The sequence below is a fragment of the Dendropsophus ebraccatus genome, chromosome 5, assembly GCF_027789765.1.
Source record: "Dendropsophus ebraccatus isolate aDenEbr1 chromosome 5, aDenEbr1.pat, whole genome shotgun sequence".
Lineage (NCBI taxonomy): Eukaryota > Metazoa > Chordata > Amphibia > Anura > Hylidae > Dendropsophus > Dendropsophus ebraccatus.
In genome coordinates this window covers 50,664,630-50,684,751 of record NC_091458.1, presented here as the reverse complement: position 1 = coordinate 50,684,751, position 20,122 = coordinate 50,664,630, and the positions used below count along the sequence as shown (strand labels likewise).

Below are 20,122 nucleotides of genomic sequence, written 5' to 3'. Positions count from 1 at the left end.
GTTGTTAGCGCTTTGGGATCAAGGGCGCTCTAATAAATAAAAATAATAATAATAATGTTAAAAAATAGCTTAACATAAAAAGTGTAATGTTTGGCGTTGTTGCAATTGTAAGGACCCATACAAAAAAGTATATACAAGGTTATATATACTGCTCGCAACATATGTGGAAGAAAGCAGACTATACTGAAAAATAAGGGGGGAAACATGCGGACACTGGCTTGAAAGGAGTTCCCAGCATTCCGTGTTTCTCCCTTATCCAAAATGGCGCCCGCTTACTTCCGGATCTGTCTTCCTGCCGGCTCCTCCGTCTATAGCGCCGCTCTGCCAGCAGCCTGGTCCCCCTGAGTGACTCGGTACTTCCGGTTCCGGTCCCATTGTTGCAAAGCGATGGCGGCGCGGGCTGGTTTCCAATCGGTGACTCCGGGGGGATCCGGGCCGGCTGGGGCCGCTATGGGCCCCGGAACTCCTGGCCCGGCTGTGAGGATGGGCCCCGCCCCGGGACAAGGGATGTACCGCTCTCCGATGCCCGGAGCAGCCTACCCGGTAAGAGAGAGAGGGCAGGGGGATTGTGGGCGTCTATGAGCCTCCTCCATGGTGATGTGTATGGATGATGGCGGGGAGGACCCGGAGGCTGAGCGGCATCATCAGGAGGGAGGAGGGTTATACTGCTGCTCACTGTGTATAGCGGGGAGGGGGAGCCGGGGGCCTCCGGCGGGATAATGGTGGGTGTAGCGGTGCAGCCGCCGGAGGGCCCCGGCTCCCCATCCCCGCTGTATGGGACGTGTACAACCAATGGAGGTCACCTCATAGCTGCTGGCTGATCCTAGAGGAGATCCCCATCATGGCGCATCCTGTCCTATACACACTATGCTCTCACTGTACTGTCCGGGTACTGTAGCCTCCCTATAGCACAGGGCACATACAGGGCTCCAGCATCTGCACACTATGGGGGAGATTTATCGAACATGGTGTAGAGTGACACTGGCTCAGTCGCCCCTAGCAACCAATCAGATTCCACCTTTCTTTTTCCAAAGAGTCTGTGAGGAATGAAAGGTGGAATCTGATTGGTTACTAGGGGCAACTGAGCCAGTTTCACTTTACACCATGTTTGATAAATCTCCCCCTTTGCTGCTAGGTGACCAGCATGGCAATGTGGGGTTACACGTCTTATGTCTGTGGTGAGGGGGGGGCACCTGATGGCTGCGACCCTCACTCATCACCAGGATGGGAGGCCATGGCCCTCAGATAATGGAACAGATGAGGACGTGAGCTGCCGCTGTAGCCTGCCTGCCTGATGGAGATCGTAACGGAGAGTGCGCCATTCATAGTCTCTGCTACTGAGGGAGATGAGATGACTGGTACTCCTATGTTCACAATCTATAGGACTGATGGCAATAGCCAAGTACTGGGCACTGTTCATAGTCTCTGTTACTGGTGGAGTTTATAGGGTCCATTATGTGATAGAGATAACTAAGTTTAGTCGTATGTTCACAATCTATAGGACTAATGGCAATAGCCAAGTACTGTGCACTGCTCACAATCTATAGGACTGATGCACATAGCCAAGTACTGTGCACTGACTGCTCACAATCTATAGGACTGATGGAGATGACCAAGTACTGTGCACTGCTCACAATCTATAGGACTGATGGAGATGACCAAGTACTGTGCACTGACTGCTCACAATCTATAGGACTGATGGAGGTGACCAAGTACTGTGCACTGCTCACAATCTATAGGACTGATGGAGGTGACCAAGTACTGTGCACTGCTCACAATCTATAGGACTGATGGAGGTGACCAAGTACTGTGCACTGCTCACAATCTATAAGAATGATGGAGGTGACCAAGTACTGTGCACTGCTCACAATCTATAGGACTGATGGAGGTGACCAAGTACTGTGCACTGCTCACAATCTATAGGACTGATGGAGGTGACCAAGTACTGTGCACTACTCACAATCTATAGGACTGATGGAGGTGACCAAGTACTGTGCACTGCTCACAATCTATAGGACTGATGGAGGTGACCAAGTACTGTGCACTGCTCACAATCTATAGGACTGATGGAGGTGACCAAGTACTGTGCACTACTCACAATCTATAGGACTGATGGAGGTGACCAAATACTGTGCACTACTCACAATCTATAGGACTGATGTGGATAGCCAAGTACTGTGCACTGTCCACAATCTATAGGACTGATGCAGATGGACAAGTACTGTGCACTTCTCACAGTCTATAGGACTGATGCAGATAGACAAGTACTGTGCACTGCTCACAGTCTATAGGACTGCTGAGGAGAGCCAAATACTGTGCACTGCTCACAATCTATAGCACTGATGCTGATGGCTGAGTACTGTGCACTATCCACAAACTATAGGATTGCTGGCTGAGCACTGTACTGTCATTCCTATAGACTGGAGGGACAGTACACATACCCAACCACTGTCCCATTGAATAGGGGGACAGGCCTCTGTGCTCAAAATCAATGAGATTCTTAGTGATTGGCCCCTCACTAAGTTAAATTGTTAAATTATTACCTGTCTATTACATATATTTCCAGGGCAATAAAAAAATAAGCACACTTGCCTCCCCTGCTGCTGTGACATCTTCTGGTCCCTGCAGCAGACCTTCTCATTCTCCGACCAAAGCCATTTTAAGCCCAGTGGCTGGCTTAGTGGACATGACATGAAAAAAAAAGGACAGGGAGATGAAACAGCAGTGGGAAAGGCAAGCGCGGTGGTTGTTTTTTAATGCACATGGAGGCATACACAAGTAATATTTGTGAACTACGAAGCCCCCTAAAAGGAATAGTCCCATCTCAAGTAATATAGTTATACCTGTAGGACTGGGTCAAGTTTAATATTTTTACAAATACATTTGTTTAGCATTTGTTTGTCTAGGTTACTGGCCACTGCATTGCTCTAAAAGCAGTGGTCTGGCTGACATATAAAAATGTGTATACTATTCTTATATATACAACTTACAGTATATATACACTGGGGGACAGAGCCCCAGATCTGCACAGGTGCTGAAGACATGGCTGTAGTATCTTCACCTGACCTTATGGGATCACATATGCTTTACGAAGTCTGGTGGCACGTCTGAGGAAAAGCCTTAATTCTACAATCTACAAATGTGGTTGTACAAAAAGCCACACCAGGTTTAGAAACAAGATCCACAGAATCCTATAAAAACACACCTGTGTGTAGGCCTAGTGGCAGACCCCTGGTAGAATATTAAGAACTTCGAAAAAAGCAGAGATGGTATTTAAAGGGACAATAGCAGCGGGTTAGAAGCACAGAAAGCTGACATTAAAGGTAATGTGAAAAAGAAACAGGGGTAAGCTGCCCATAATAACCAATCACACCTCAGCTTTCATTTGACCAGAACTCAAAACTGAGCTGTGATTGGTTGCTGTGGGCAGCAACGGGAAGTGCTTGTACATAGAAAAATACATGACCGGCACTTGCTTGCTTTCAGAAGTTTCTTCTTTACTGCTTCTTCGCTCAAGGTTTGGTAAATCTTCCCCTATGTCTGCAGGGAGAGAGTGAGACCACACAGAATTTGTGGATGCTATATACTGTCTATGCTAACACTGCTGCCTTGTTTTTCACAGCGGCCCGGAATGCTTCCAGGTAGTCGTATGACTCCTCAGGGACCAGCCATGGGTCCTCCAGGTTATGGAGGAAGTCCAGCTGCCCGCCCAGGGATGGCTCAGTCAGGCATGGACCAGTCCCGGAAGCGACCTGCACCTCAACAGATTCAGCAAGTGCAGCAACAGCAAGCAGCTCAGAATAGGAATCACAGGTAATATACATGTCACTCACCTCTTATAAGACATGGCTTCTGCCTGTTGCCCTATGAATGTTTCAGTACTAAAAATGAATGAACCTTGAGAACTTTGTGCTGCTTTTGATTACTGGTGGCTGAAGAAGTTGCATGCAGCCCTAGGGAGTCCTGGAAAAGATGGATGCAGCCTCTGGATGTATACATGTCCTCAATGCAAGTCCCAGCGCACCCGATGGCCTTACACTGGGTCCTACAATGGGTCCGCTGGGACTGCAGTTCTAATAGTAGTGACATTGCTGTAGATGGCATGGCAGGGTAAAGCAGGTCATACACTGGACTTAGTGTATGACCTGCTTTACCCTGCCGTGCATTACCCTATATACACCTACATGTCCCGCTGTTTCCCATATACCATACAGTATCTCCGTAGGTGGGAGGGCAGTCCCGGAGCTTACTCTGCAGTGCACCGACTCCGGACAGCCCAGCAGCGACCACCCCTCCGCCCAACTCCGTTACCCACCTCCCGGGAGGAGCAGAGAGCATTAGTGGGATGCTCTGAGCTGTGGCGCCGTAATCACGGGGATGCAGTTGCCAGAGGCGCTGACAGCTCCTGAGCCCTGGGAGACGCTGAGCCCGTCTGCCGGTTCTGCTGACTAGTAGACGGCAGACGGGCTCAGATTGTCCAAGGGCTCGGGAGCTGTTACGCTGCTCAACGGCCGCCTCCGGCCATTGCATCCCCATGATTGCGGCGCCACAGCTCAGAGCGTTCTGCCAGTGCTCTCTGCCCCTCCCGGGAGGTGGGTAACGGAGTTGGGCGGAGGGGTGGTCGCTGCTGGGCTGTCCGGAGTCGGTGCACTGCAGAGTAAGCTCCGGGACTGCCCTCCCACCTACGGAGATACCGTATAGTGTATGGGGAACGGCGGGACATGTAGGTGTATATGGGGTAATGCGTGTCCCAGCGGACCCGATGGCCATACACATGCCAGTCCAGTGTATGGCCATTGGGTGCGCTAGGACAGTTCTAATAGCAGTGGCATTACTGTAGATAGAGGCTAACCAATAGCAGAGCTTAAGAGCGTAAGGGAGGCATGCCAAGGCATGGAGGGAGTGCTGTAAGATGTCCTGCCCGAACCCGGAATTAAGCCACTTCCGGTAGCCAGCGGGACCAGGGAAAGTGGGTTAAGGGGCTTGAATTCGCTACCTATGTATATTATGGATCTATATAACTTTTCATGTGGGGAGGGAATGGGGGAAAACCTTTTTTGCCGCACTACTCCTTTAAGGCTGCATCCAACTTCTTAATTCACCATTAATCAAATGCTGCACGGTTTAGTTCATACTAAGCGGGTGAGTATGCTCGAGGTTCACTCATCTCAAATTATTTCTAGTGAGAAGATTTGTGTGGCTATGTTCTCACCTGTCTTATGCAATTTCTCCATCGGTAATTCCCTAATTTAGTGAAACAAGTGCCACCAATTTGGATAAAGAAATTGCGTAGAAGTGATATTCCCAGTTCTATGGTGGCACCCAATAAGTCACACAAAGCAACCCAAGGGTTGCCATCCGAATGCAAAAAAAAACCTACAGAAGGCAGTGACCTCAAAGCCATTGATCAAAAATATTTAGTTTATTAATAGAAATTAGTGAGCAGTGCTTGCATTTTACTCTATCTATCATTGTCTGTATCTATGCAGGTATTTTGTTTACTGTCAATAAACTATTATGTAGTCACTGGTTAACCTTAATACTCTGACTTATAATAGTGCAGCATATATGATACTTTGGCCTCTGTCATACCTAAATAGTTCATTGTCTGTAAGTGGACAGTATGTGTGTGTGTGTGTTTTTGTTTTTTTGTTTTTTGTTTTTTTTATCCAATCATCCATATAAAAGCTGTTTATGTGATTTGTGTTTAAGTGTTTTTGGTGGTTTGTGTCGGTGTCCTTTGTGGATCTTTAGATGTGCAGAATGCTCAGTCTTTTGAGCAAATGATGTGTGTTTTAGGTCAGAATCCACATTCAACACAGATGCAGCTTTTGTTTTTGTTTTTTGTGGATTTATCATGAATTCGCTGCTAATGTGTGTTGGAAATGATCTATGGCTTATTTGAATGCTGCAATTTGTTTGACCTTCACAGGTTTTGTTTCTGTTCTGCAAATAGTGCTATTCTGAATTCTATATAGTAAGAATTGTGTGAGGTTAGAAAAACATTGCTGCCCTCTCCTATACTCTTACCCACAGGCTGTAGCTTGTCACACTCAGCCTAGTTTATTAGCTGCAATGCCAGACATACAATGGGCAGGTCTTGCTGTTTCTGGAAGGAAACAACCATGTTTTCTAATCTCGCATAACCTTAATGGGGTTGTATGGGGAAAATTCATACTTATGCATGCTGCGTGGACATGTTAGTCATTTATACTTGCCTGTGCCAATGCCAGTTTCCGGCCTTCTGCTCTGTGCTGCTGTCAGCGTTTTGAAAACATCCGATGACTTGCTGCTTCCACTGGAAATGGCCGCACAGCATAGAGCCTATACTAACTCTCCTTTATGAAAATACTGACAGCAGTGCAGAAGGCTCAGGAACTGGCAGCAGTGGGGGAGCAGGACAGGTAAGTATGCATTACTGACATGTCCCCTGCTGCATGGTTAAGTATGAATTTTCCCAGACCACCCCTTTAATTCTTTGTTGGTAAGTGTCTTTAAAGCTAGCAATACGCATTAGATAAGTCAGCAATATTAGTTAACAGATATATTAAAAGGGTTATCCAGTGCTACAAAAACATGGCCACTTTTTCCCCTCTCTTGTTTTCAGATTGGGTGGGGTTTCAAACTTCGTTCCATTGAAGTAAATGGAGCTTAATTGCAAACTACACCTGAACTGGAGACAAGATCGAGGGAAAAGTGGCCATGTTTTGTAGGACTGGATAACCCCTTTAAGGATCTTCCAAATCCATAACAGTTCTCTGGTTTGGGGGGAAGGTGACATGTTGGATTGGCAGTAGCTTTATAATATCTTATTCCCTAGTAAAAGAAAAGATAAATACATACTTGGCAGAGTGCATATGTTTGTGGGTTATGTAGAATAGGACCAGTGTAAAGTATCCCTCCACCCTATCTGGTGTAAAATACAAAACTGTACACTAGGTGGCATGATCAGCAAGGTAAGTGTGTGATACCCATGGAATATAGTGCATGGGTCCTGTTCTAGTGTACAGCACCTGTCTGGTGTCATACAGCAGCTGTGTAAGAAAACGCCAAAACCTCTCAGTCCTTACCACAGCATCCAAGTTGTAGATGGCAAGATGGCATTCCCCATAGTCCTGTACAGGAAAGGCCTGCCATTTTTCTTTTGTTTATAGTCTGTAAAGTGAGATTTTTATTTTTTCCTTTAAGTATAATGTAGTTTGTGAATTTGGCCTCTAAAGCATTTTGGAGAGTTTACTCATGGTTTGCAGGGTAGTTGTAAAGCATCACCTCACTTTAATCGGATTCTGCAGCCATGCGCGTCCAGTAGAAATGTTATCTATCTGCGCCTGACAGGTTGTCATTGTAGCCGTACGAGCTGTGAATGACAGCGCAGTCTGCTTCAGGGGAAGTCCTCTTCTTCACTGATCTCATTTCTGTTCTCTTCAATTTTAAAGTGCTAAAAAGAAGAAGATGGCTGACAAGATTCTACCTCAGAGGGTGAGTACTGACTGCACGATGAAGCACTAATAAACATGGACGCCTGGCCCTCACTTATTGCTGACTTACCACTATCCTCCTTTTTCTTAGATTCGGGAGTTGGTTCCTGAATCTCAGGCTTACATGGATTTATTGGCTTTTGAGAGGAAATTGGATCAGACTATTATGAGGAAACGTCTTGATATTCAGGAAGCCTTGAAAAGGCCGATCAAGGTACTGTACACTTTAATAGCTGTGTGACTGAATCTGGCCTGCACTCTTCTGTTATTAATAATATATCTGTCTTTTCTTCTAAGCAAAAACGAAAACTTCGGATCTTTATTTCTAACACATTTAACCCAGCCAAATCTGACGCAGAGGACGGAGAGGGGACTGTGGCATCTTGGGAGCTGCGTGTAGAAGGCCGTCTCCTTGAGGATGTAAGTCTAGCTGCTTGTTTGTTCACCCAAGATGAAAAGATATCCCTAGGATGGCGGTGGCAGCATTGGGGTTTAGGATTTCCTCTTATGCTTTTGAGACTGGAAGAACCAAGCGTAGATGGAGTAGAGTTGTTAAAAGGAACGATGAAAACTGATGTGAGAACATGCTAGTTTATATGCCTGTGATATTACCATAGAGGTGACCTTTTAGCGTTGCTGCCTGGGAAGGGCGATTGGTTTTAGTCACCAGATCTGATGCTCGAACAGTAAAGTCAGTGCTTTATACATAGCAGTGCCATATGTTGAGATATTGCATCACTTTGTATTGCAGGCAGCTCTGTCCAAATATGATGCTACCAAACAGAAGAGGAAGTTTTCGTCCTTTTTTAAATCTCTGGTTATTGAACTTGACAAGGACCTCTATGGACCAGATAATCATCTAGTGGAGGTATGTTCAAAAACCCATCACCTATGAGATGTTTTTCTAACGTGTGTGTGTGTTCTTCTTCTTCTTTTGAGGTCCACATATTACCCCTGTAGTTGCTGCTGTGAGAATTTTCTTCTATACAAATTCTTATTTTGCATTAGTCTAAATATAAGGCCATTATTACTGGCTACATGTGACTGGTCCATTACCGGCTACATGGGTCATCTCTGAGTACAGAAGTCATACTAGAAAGGAGTGTTGTGACTAGCTACAGGGGGTGGTATTAATGGGACATGCAGATCAATAACAGCAGCATCTAGAGCCAGCTCACCACTCCAGTGGTATGACTACACACGATCACATGTCTGCACGTACTTTCACAAAGGCAATCTGGATTTTGGTTTATTGCAAAAGCTGATACTGATTGCCTTTGTGAAAGTACATAGAGATCATGCACTTTGTTATGGGGGGGGGGGGGGGATCTGATCTGGGAAGAACTGCCGACGTAGACTTTTCAAAGAGCCTATAGTCTCAGTGTTGGGTGTACTTAGTTGGGAGGTAGACAAGTAGAGTTGTTTCTCAAATTGATCAAACCAAATATCCCCAAGGAAAGTGATCAGTTATAAATGTAGACAGAATTCCAGTTTGTGAAATGTATGAGCGGTCCAAGGAGTGTTTTCGGTCATGGACATGAGTGCAATAAAAGTCTTTGAGCCCCAAATCTGTGTCGCCGTTGCGGACAGTAATCACGGATGTGTGCAAGGAGCCTAACTAAGGCCAAGCTTACACTGCTGCCATGGGCTTTGTTTCAAGTCTGTCAGCCGTTCTTCCCATATCTTGTCCCCTGTATCAATATGACTGACCTGTATGTCCCAGCAATTTGTCTGCTCTGCTCCTCCGTGCCAAAGACTAGGTCCTGTCGGCAGGATGGATGGTGGCACACTCCAGTCAATGGGGGCATAGGACAGTGTTGCAGCAGAATATAAAAGCATGTTTTACCAGATATAAGGCACAGGTACACTATATTATATGGCAGCACTGCTTTAGATAACACCTATCAAGTGCTACCTCTAGCTTAATATGCTGTGTGTGTGGTTGGGGTGAAAGATTCTCAGCAAGTAGATATATTCTGTATAGTAAACTTTTAACATGTTGCTGCCATATATGAAAACATAACATGTTCTTACCTCTCCACACCCCTGTATCCTGCTGTGGTGTCGCCAGTGTCCCCCGCTGACTGAGACAAGCTTGTCTCAGAAGTAGCGGCAGCTACAGTAAGCGGGGGACAACAGCGACACTGCAGCAGGATACAGAGAAGTGCGTAGATGTAAGCATAACAGGTTATGTTTTCTTATATGGCAGCAACATGTTAAACATTTGCTAGCGCTGGGTAACCCCTTTAAGAAATCTTTATGTAGTCAATGTAAGCATTCTTTTGGCCACTAGAGGGCACCATTTTGCTGATGACCCCTTAGATGTCTGAAGTTTCCTGTGTGTTTCTTTGAAGGATTCTGTTTAGGTTTATGACATAAAAGCAGATGCACAAACCATCAGTGTTACCTGCAGATGCTTGTTAGGATTCTGGTGCAGATCCTGCTCCTAGGTGACCAGCAACTTCATTTTCTCGGGGGAATTTGGGTTTATTTTCCCCCAGCATTATTATTTATTATTATTATTATTTATAAAGCGCCCTTAGTTCCAGAGCGCTATACAATAGATAGGCAACAGGCAGGAACAATACAAGATCAGAAAACATTACATGAAGGCAAAAGACAGACTGGTACATGGGGGAAGAGGACCCTGCCCGCGAGGGCTCACAATCTATGGGGTATAGGGAGAGAAACAGGAGGTAAGGTGCAGCCATTCAAGTGTGATGCAGAGTTATTGTAGGTTGTAGCCTTGTTTGAAGAGATGGGTTTTCAGGTTACTTTTGAAGGACTTGATGGTGGATGAGAGACGGATGTGTCGGGGTAGCGAGTTCCAGAGTATGGGGGAGGCTCGGGCAAAGTCTTGGAGGCGGTTGTGCGAGGTACGAACAAGGGGGGAGCAGAGACGGAGGTCACTGGAGGATCGAAGGTTGCGTGAGGGACGGTAGCGGGATATCAGGTCAGAGATGTACGGAGGGGACAGGTTGTGGATTGCCTTGTATGTCATGGTCAACAATTTAAAGTCAATACGTTGGGCAATGGGGAGCCAGTGGAGGGATTGGCAGAGGGGAGAGGCTGAGGCAAAGCGAGGGGAAAGGTGGATTAGTCGGGCAGCAGAGTTAAGGATAGACTGGAGGGGATCAAGGGAGTTAGCTGGAAGGCCAGAGAGGAGGATGTTACAGTAGTCCAAGCGGGAGATAATGAGAGCATGGACCAGAAGTTTGGTGGAGTCAGGTGTGAGAAAAGAGCGGATTCTGGAAATGTTTTTGAGGTGAAGGCGGCAGGAGGTGGTCAGGGCCTGAATATGTCGTTTAAAGGACAGGGCAGAGTCAAAGGTGACGCCAAGGCAGCGGACTTGGGGGACAGGGGACAGAGTGCAGCCATTGATAGTGATTGACAGATTAGAAGGCGGAGTGGAGCGAGATGGGGGAAAGTTGATAAGTTCTGTTTTGTCCATGTTGAGTTTTAGAAAGCGGGAGGAGAAGAAGGAGGATATGGCCAATAGACACTCTGGAATCCTGGATAGCAGAGAGGTGACATCCGGACCAGAGAGGTAGATCTGAGTGTCATCGGCATAAAGATGGTACCTGAAGCCATGGGATTCTATGATATGTCCCAGGCCAGAGGTGTAGATGGAGAAGAGAAGAGGCCCGAGTACAGAGCCTTGGGGAACACCAACAGTAAGGGGACGAGGAGAGGAGGTGGTGTGGGAGTGGGAGAGACTAAAAGTGCGGTTGGAGAGGTAAGAGGAGATCCAGGAGAGCTAGGCTAGTGACACCAAGGGATGAGAGGATTTGTAAGAGGAGAAAATGGTCAACTGTGTCGAAGGCAGAAGATAGGTCAAGGAGAAGGAGCACAGAGTAGTGGCGCGAGGTTTTGGCAGTCAGCAGGTCGTTAGCCACTTTGGTGAGGGCAGTTTCTGTGGAGTGGTGGGAGCGGAAACCGGATTGCAGGGAGTCAAAAAACGAGTTGAAATACAAACTGTGTTAAAGGGGTCTTCCCATTTCAGGTTGTTATCCCCCATCCTATGAAAGCAAGCTGACATGGCTGATAGTTATTGAAGATGTATGGCCGCCTTTACCTCTGTATTGTGGATTTATCTATGCTTTAAATGCATTATTCACAACAATAATTGTGTAACTGGCTAAATAAATTCTCTCCAAAACATACTGCCCCTTTAAAACTGTGTTGGCTGCGTTGTTTGATATGGTGCTCACGTCCGGAGCCTGCATAGCTTTCCAGTTGTTATGCCTCTTGGCTCAGTCCCAGGCCCTCAGAACAGAAGTTGTGTAATAGTAGCAGCTTTCTGTGGAGTCATCCAGGGTCAAGTCACTGGATCTGGGGTGTTTTATATACGTATCTTGCCCATGTTATCACAGTGGTGTGCTGTTTGAGGTTGGTTTACCTGATGGGGAGACCTACAGTGTAGGTGTGGAGCTGTGTTCACACAGTGGTTATATGATAGTTTGGTGCTGTTTCCTTTTTGGAAGCCACAGCTAAAGCTATGGTGTTACTGCAGCATGAACAAAGCCTTGTTTAAGGAATACAGAATAGGGCTGTTCGTGTTTTTATTCGGGAGGGTGGGGGCAGACTGTGACTTTAGTTTGCTTTTATATCCTAATATGTGAGCTTAAAGGAGGAATGTTAGCCAAATTCCTAATGTGCACTAAATTATGGGAGATGCACACATATAGGGGAGATTTATAAAACATGGTGTAAAGTGAAACTGGCTCAGTTGCCCCTAGCAACCTATCAGATTCCACCTTTCATTTTCCAAAGAGTCTGTGAGGAATGAAAGGTGGAATATGATTGGCTGCTAGGGGCAACTGAGCCAGTTTTACTAGTGCTATTTCCCTCAGTTTAGTAGATCAGACAGGCTTCAATTTCTCTCTCTCTCCCCCCCCCCCCCCCAAAAAAAAAGTGATGTCCTGACCCGGTTGTATGTACCAGAAGGGTACCCCCATGCTGCCCGGTGCCCATGCGCTCATCCCAATCCCTCCCCGTGCAAGGGCATGGGGGACGGGGATTACTCCACTACATATACTTTCTACATAGACTTCTAAACTTCTACTTCTATACGTCTACATATACTTATACATGTACTGCCCCCCCTGCTGGAGCTGGTTTTGACGTTGCGTTTTTGTTTTGTTTTTTTGTTTTTATTACAGAGAACTTGAAGCCTGCTTGACCTATAAAGTTGAGGGAAGTGGCACTATATGTGCATTTCCCATAATTAGTGTACATTAGAAATGTGTCTAACTTTCCTTATGTAATACCATATTAAAAAAAATAGATTTTGCCCGGAGTTCTCCTTTAATACATCCATGTAGCATTATTTGTTAAAATGGTAGTGCTGGGGTTAAAGGGGCATTGCTGAGGTACAGTGGTGCAGAGCTCAGCTCAGCTTTGCTGTGTCTCCCACTGAGGTTACACACATCTCCAGGGACAGTACAAGCCTAGGAGATGTGTAAGCTCAGTGGGAGAGGGAGTAAAAGTATACTTGCCGCTCCCCAAGGTTCCAACCACCCAAGTGCATTGCAACCAAGCCACCTCTCTCACAGCTGAAAGTGGTAGTTGGGAACCTAGGCAACCGCTATTAACACTACAGGGGCACCAAGGGGCCAAACTTCAAAAGCTTTTTTTTTTTTAAGGCAAAGCATTTGCAAATTTGCCTTCTCTTGCTGCATTCCTTATGGCCTAACAAAGTTTAGGTGATGGGAAATACCGCTTTTTAAGAATTTCCAATTTTTAAACTTTCATAGAATTCCTCTAACGTTTAGTAATTCCCAACACAGACTACTGAACAGTTTCCACCTAAAAAAACAATGGTATATGACAAGAAATTTGGACTTTGGACATTTGTGTACATAACTGGGAAGAAGTTCTGGTACTTTTACATGTTTTACATCTTATTCCACTAAACAATTTCTATTGGTTATCGATTGTAGTGGCACAGAACGCCAACCACACAAGAGACTGATGGGTTCCAGGTGAAGCGTCCTGGAGATGTCAATGTGCGCTGCACTGTGTTACTGATGCTAGATTATCAGGTTTGTGTCACTCAGTCATAATTAGTCTGTTTTTATAGTACCACCATTTCTGCATCGCCTCTATATCCTCATTGTTTTCTTCTAGCCACCTCAGTTTAAGCTTGATCCTCGCTTGGCTCGTCTTCTCGGTATCCACACTCAGACTCGTCCAGTCATCATCCAAGCCCTATGGCAGTATATTAAAACCCATAAACTCCAGGACCCTCACGAACGAGAGTTTATAATCTGTGACAAGTACCTCCAGCAGGTGGGAGCATAGTCCCTGTAGAAGGACTTAGCCGTTTGTACTTTTGTAATGTTCTCAGCATTGCCTCATTTTACCACCACAGATCTTCGAGTCTCAGCGGATGAAGTTTTCCGAGCTCCCTCAGAGACTCCATGCCCTCCTGATGCCACCGGAGCCCATCATTATCAACCATGTCATTAGGTAAAGAAGGGTCCAAAGCTCTTATTGTATTTTACTGGATGATTCCAGCTCTCCCGACCTTGTAACCTGTGTTATACTGTGTTCCTAGTGTGGATCCAAATGATCAGAAGAAGACGGCTTGCTATGATATCGATGTTGAGGTAGATGATACTTTGAAAACACAAATGAATTCCTTCCTCCTTTCCACTTCCAGTCAGCAAGAAATTGCAGCTCTAGATAACAAGGTAAAGCAATGTAAGCTTGTTTGTTAGGTGCTGTTTCTCCAAGTGAATGCTAACTACAGTAACTGCAAAAACAAAAAGAGATAGGCGGCATGAGATGTAAGAGATATTCCTGTATATGTAACCACTGGCGAATAACTACCAAATCTAGCCACATAGGGGGTGCTAACTAGTCAAGTCCATGATAAATCCAATAATATAGAAAAAAAAGTAGTTGCACGGACAAAGTGGACAAACACTCACAAAACGGACAAAGTGTGGACATAGATTGGAGCAGACACTACATTCACGTAGCGTCTGCTCCCTATATATGTCCACACTGTTAGTTTTATAAGAACATTTAATAAAAGGTTTTAGAAGACTGCGTGGGTGAGTGCTACTACTTTTTTCTATATTATTGGCTAACTACAGTATCTCCTGGCCAAAGGGGCTAACATAGTCTTGACCACAAGCCTTATGGCCTCTTGGTTAATCTAGAGGTATACGGCGTGCACTTTTGCACAGCACCCCAGACAAGAGCACCATATCTTACAGTTTGATACTTATTATTGGCAGCAGATATTCCATCCCCGAGCAGCACACTGTATACCATCAATAAGGTCTAGATCCTGGAACCACATTATTCCTCTTTCATGCTCTGTAATATTTTGAGGTATTTAACATGTCTCCCCCAGAGACGCTATTAGCGTGTGCTGCAATTTCTTCAACCTCAACTAATTGAATATTTTGTTCGCTTTTTAATATGCATGTGTCTACCTTCTGATCGTCATTATGTATTCTGGAAGCATTGCATATTCCACTGATTCAGTTCATGCTCCGACACCGTTCCCCGGTGTACATTTTTGTGCATTTTAATCTCTCCGTGTGTTACTGCTGCCTTGGTTTTGCTGTCCGTTCCGCTTGTTACATTAAACTATTCCTCATAGACAGTGGGAGCTGTAAATGATTAAAACGTAGTTCAGCTTTGGAACAACATATGGTCAGCGGAGATTTACTTAAATAACAATTCCCTAACACAATGTTATTACCATAAATAATCCCTTTAGCTACAAGAGCAATCCAAATCCACTAAAGTATTGCCCAGGGAGAGGAACACTTCACTGCTGTTTCTATACTTGTCTATCCGTCTGCATTCACTACCATCTATGCCATCTATGGGTAATAGACTACAAGTGATATAGTTCATTGCCATAGGGTGACATATACATTTACTGGTGGTGGGTTATACCAAATTTCTGCAATACACCCTTTCTGCCATTATTGCAGTGGCCATATATCTGGGTAATTTTGTTAGTCACTTTTTTTGCCCCCTTTAATAGCCCACTGCTGTAAAGTGTATTGTTCAGTATATTGTTGCGGTTCAGTGCTTTACCCTACCTAAATGTCAGGGTGTGTCTGAGGTCTTGCATATGGAAACAGCTTCTTTCTTTGGGTAACAATAGGCTGTACCAACCATGCAATGTCTATAGCTCTTTGTTTTCTCGGAGATAGCACATTATGATAGGATATCATGTCTATGACTGCACAGATAGGCCAGCTATAAGTATAATTGTCTACATATTCATCCATTTATGTCTTGTAGTTTCTAAAAAGAAGCCCTGGGCAGTCATTTACTGTACATTGTAAGATGAAGGCATCAGTGCCGGGCCTTGCTCTTTGATTGCAATATGTAAATTGTGATCACCTATTCTTGAGACCTACTGTCAGGTTACTTTTAGAAGTCATAGCATTTATGTCTACTAGTCTACTAGTAACAGGACTACAGGAAAGCAGGTTAAGGATTCTTCCCATCCACATGGAATTAATTCTTGCTCTGTGTGTGTTTGCATATACATCTACAGTGCTGAGGTACATAAACATTCCCCTTGATAGACAGGTTAATAACATGATTGCTTTTTATTTAGATCCATGAAACCATTGAAACAATTAATCAGCTGAAGATCCAACGGGAATTTATGTTAAGTTTTGCCCGTGATCCCCAAGGATTCATCAATGACTGGCTGCAGTCTCAGTGCCGGGACCTCAAGGTTAGTAGTGCGAGGATCATGTGTAATGTTCTCTATCGTCATTCTGAACTGCTCGTTCTCATCATGTTCTCTGCTTCAGACTATGACTGATGTCGTGGGCAATCCAGAAGAGGAACGCAAGGCAGAGTTTTATTTCCAGCCCTGGGCTCAAGAGGCTGTTTGTCGATATTTCTACTCAAAGGTATGTTCTTCTAAACCTTGGAATGAGTTTCTATTTCCTAGGTGTCTGGCTGCTTGAAAGAGATTGTATTTCCTTGATTGTAATCTATTTTATGTTTGTGGATTTATGTTCTGTTTCCTGTCCATGGCTATGGAGTGTCTTGTCTGTGCTCTGGTAAAGAGGTTTTCCACCTTTTTAAAATAATTACTCTGGGTCTGTAGAGAAATTAGGAAAAACTATTTGCCAACTCCCAGTCCCCTGCTTCAGCTATTCTCCACTGCTCTTGTCTTCTGTCTGCTTCTGATATATAAGACCTTGGAGCAAGACCTGTCTGCCCATCCAATTACTGGCAGTGGTGCACTGTTTTGACCTGTCATTGGTTGAGCGAGCAGGTTCAGCTCCAAGCTTTTTTTTTTTCTTCCTTTTTTTCCCTATAATCCCAGCACAATAGTGGTTATATTAATGCTGCAGAATACCCCTTAAAGGGCTTGTCTGGTGTAAACTTCTAATCTCTGATTCTTTCAGAAACATAGCAGTGCTATATACTTACCTGTTCTGCTTCACCGCGAATGCGGTCCGCCTGCTGTCTTCTTCCCAACTTCCACTGACGTGCTGTTTTGACAGGAAATGGGTGCTCAGCATAGACAGCACTATACTGCCTATGCTGCTATTTCCTGTCAGAACGGAAGTTGTGGAGAAGATGACAGCGGGCTGCTCGGGAACCAGCATTTGCAGTGGAGCAAGACAGCGAAGTATATAGCACTTCTATGTCCACAGCTGCATCAGAAGTTAGAAATTTAGGCCAAATACTTTTAATATCTGTTTATAGATACTTTACATTAGTTATATGGACTATAGGTGTCTGGAGCCAACTCGCTATGTGATGACTTTAGAACTGGATGTGTTGTGTTAATATAGTGATGCGCACAGTTAAATGAAATGTCGCCAACAATTCTTAAGAAATGTCTATTATAAAACCTTGATTTGAACAGTATATCGTTTTCAGGTGACACGTTCACTCTAACCATTTTTATTTTTTATGTCTTTTTTTATGCCTATAGGTGCAGCAGAGACGTCAGGAGCTAGAACAAGCTCTGGGAATTAGAAACACATAAAACAAGCTACCTTTGCTTCTATTGAACGGAGAGTACCTCATAGCCAACATCTTGACTTCTTCTTGAGGCTTTAGGAAGCTGCTCTAGATTGTTCTGGATTTGAGGCCTCTATGAAACGACTGACAATTGGAATAAGGACACACTAATAGTTATTTATACTGTCCTCAGTTGTTACAAATATTAAAGGCCAGAGAATACTTTGAGGGCTAGACTTGTGTTATATTCTGAAGGATCAAGTACATTTATTTTTAGACTTCCCTTATGTGTCCTTTTTTTTTTTTTTTTTTATTGTTTTGTGAAATATTTGTTATGTTTAATATAGTATTTCCCTTACCTTCCCGAAGAAAAGAAGACATGACTGATATCTTTTGTAGCTAATGATGTGCTCCTATGCAATCTGTAAAGTAGCGGTTAATATCTATAAGTAAACATATAGCACAGTATATTTATAATGCACACACCATAGACGCAGGAAGCATCCAGGTGTGCAGTAGTTTATACTTGATACCTTGCAGGTTTATCCCTTAACGTGGGTGCCTCAAATATATTTTACATGAAATATTAGGAGCACTATGCGTACTTGCTTTTAGACCTGTTATCTAGGACCTTTCACGGTTGTACAAAAAAAGTAAATGCCCTTCCCCCACCCCCCACCTCGTTCTTTCTTTCTATTTTTTTTTTTTTTTTCCCTTCTTATGCTGAAAAGGTTACAAGTCTTTAGACTGGGAAAGTGGTCAGTAGATTTCAATGATGAAGGACTCTTATGCAGAAGAGTGTACAGTAACATTTTCTACAGCATTTGCAGTCTGAAGAACGGGCTCTTAATATGCTGCTTAGCTTCCGGGGGTGTATTCCTAGAAGCTCTCCAACCTCCCTCACTGAATGTGCCCTGAGCACCTCTATTCTCATAAAATGTAGCCTTTTTATTTTTAAGCGGATTATGGTTTTGATGGACCAAAATATTGTTTTGTATCTTGTAGTCATTGCCAAGTTTTAATAAAAGCAAGTTCTGATTAAGACCAGTATCGGACATCATTGTAGACACTGTTTTTATTATTTGCATGGTACATAAGTCTGCTGTGTTGTAAAATAGTAACGTTTTAGGATTTTTAGTTACAGGCTCTGACTTTCTTAAAAATTAAAGGGGTACTCCGGCGGGGGGCTATTTTGGGATGTGGCTGAGGGAAACAAATGTCCACTCACCTCCCCGGTTCCAGCGGTGGGTCCTGTATCGTGGCGCTCCGGTGCCCCGGCCGCTTCCTGGTGTCTGACGCGGTCTCGAAACGTGACGTCTCAAGTCCGCTCAGCCAGTCAGTGACAGAGGCGGGATCCATTTCAAGTTGCTCAGATCCCGCCTCTGTCACGTCTCGGGCGGCGTCAGACACCAGGAAGCGGCGGGGACCGGAGCGCCGCGATACGGGACCTGCCGCTGGAACCGGGGAGGTGAGTGGACGTTTTTGCCCTCGGCCACCTCCTCCCCGGCCAGATCCCAAAATAGCCCCATCCGCCGGAGTACCCCTTTAGGGTTATACTTACCTGTCTCGATCCCTGTGAAATCCATTCTAGATTAGCCATGCCTCCTGCTTCCATATAGACAAAGGGAAAGACAAGGATAGGGAACCTCTGCCCCTCCAGCTGCTGGAAAACTACAATTCCCATCATGTTTGGGCAGCCAAAGCTATGGTGTTGGCTATCTAGGCATGATGGGAATTGTAGTGTTGCAACAGCTGGGGGTGCGGAGGTTCCCCATCGCTGATTCAATTGAACAGAACATCTCAAGGGTTCAGGTTTATTGGTTATTTTATACAATTTAGATTCAGACATTTTGTAACCTGGCATAATCCAGATGGAACGTTAAAATGTTAGTGTGGAATATATATATATCGGCTGCTCTACAATGTGTTATCTTTGATGATTTGAACATTAGGGATCACTTAAAGGGGACGTTGCCTGATGCTTCTCTCCCTAGATCGGCATGGAGTTGCTGCAGAGACTGGAAGATTGGGTTGTCGTAGATACATCCCACACCCGGCAAGTTATCTACATAAACCTTAATTATTAGAATAGGGCTTGTATACAGAACTTGCCCTGCATGGGACACATTCACAGAAACCTGAGCTTCTGGCATCACCTATGACTGCATGCCTACCTAAGGAGAGAAGGGGATGTATAGCATATGCATTGCTTGTTTAAAGGGGTGTTCCCATCTAGACGAGTTATGGCCAATCCACAGTATCCATAGGATGGTGCACAAATAAGGTATTGCTGGGTGTCCAATCACTGGCTTCCCCTCCGATCTTGAGAACAGTGTCCTGAAAATCCCCACTAAATGGATCTGTGAGCCATGCCTGTGCACTGCTGCTCCATACATTCTCTGAAGCTGCCGGAGATGAGCAAATGCAGCTTTCAAGAGCTCAATAGATAATGGAGCACTAGAACACATGCATGGCCCGCAGCTCTAGTCAGCTGGGATTTTAGGAACTTCTGTCAATAAGTCAGTCCAGGACACAGTCTTAGGCTAATCCCACAAAAATATATTATAATTCTTTTTTTTACTGATCACAGCAATGTACCCGAAACATGTTCTGTTTCTATTTTTCTTATTAGTATTTGTTTTTTTTCCATATGTTAAAGTGGTTATCCAGCGCTA

At 44.6% G+C, this 20,122-nt stretch overlaps 1 protein-coding gene across 1 annotated transcript; it reads left to right on the top strand.

Moving 5' to 3' along the window:
• The first annotated feature begins 325 nt into the window (after nt 1–325).
• On the top strand, nt 326–18,494 carry SMARCD1 (SWI/SNF related BAF chromatin remodeling complex subunit D1). Its single transcript, XM_069972159.1, has 13 exons — nt 326–543; nt 3,623–3,813; nt 7,437–7,479; nt 7,570–7,692; nt 7,776–7,898; nt 8,230–8,346; nt 13,421–13,522; nt 13,608–13,769; nt 13,852–13,949; nt 14,038–14,173; nt 16,075–16,197; nt 16,277–16,378; nt 17,419–18,494. The coding sequence occupies exons 1-13, from the start codon at nt 388–390 to the stop codon at nt 17,470–17,472; spliced, it is 1,530 nt and encodes a 509-aa protein (XP_069828260.1). The 5' UTR covers nt 326–387; the 3' UTR covers nt 17,473–18,494.
• The last annotated feature ends 1,628 nt before the right edge of the window (nt 18,495–20,122 follow it).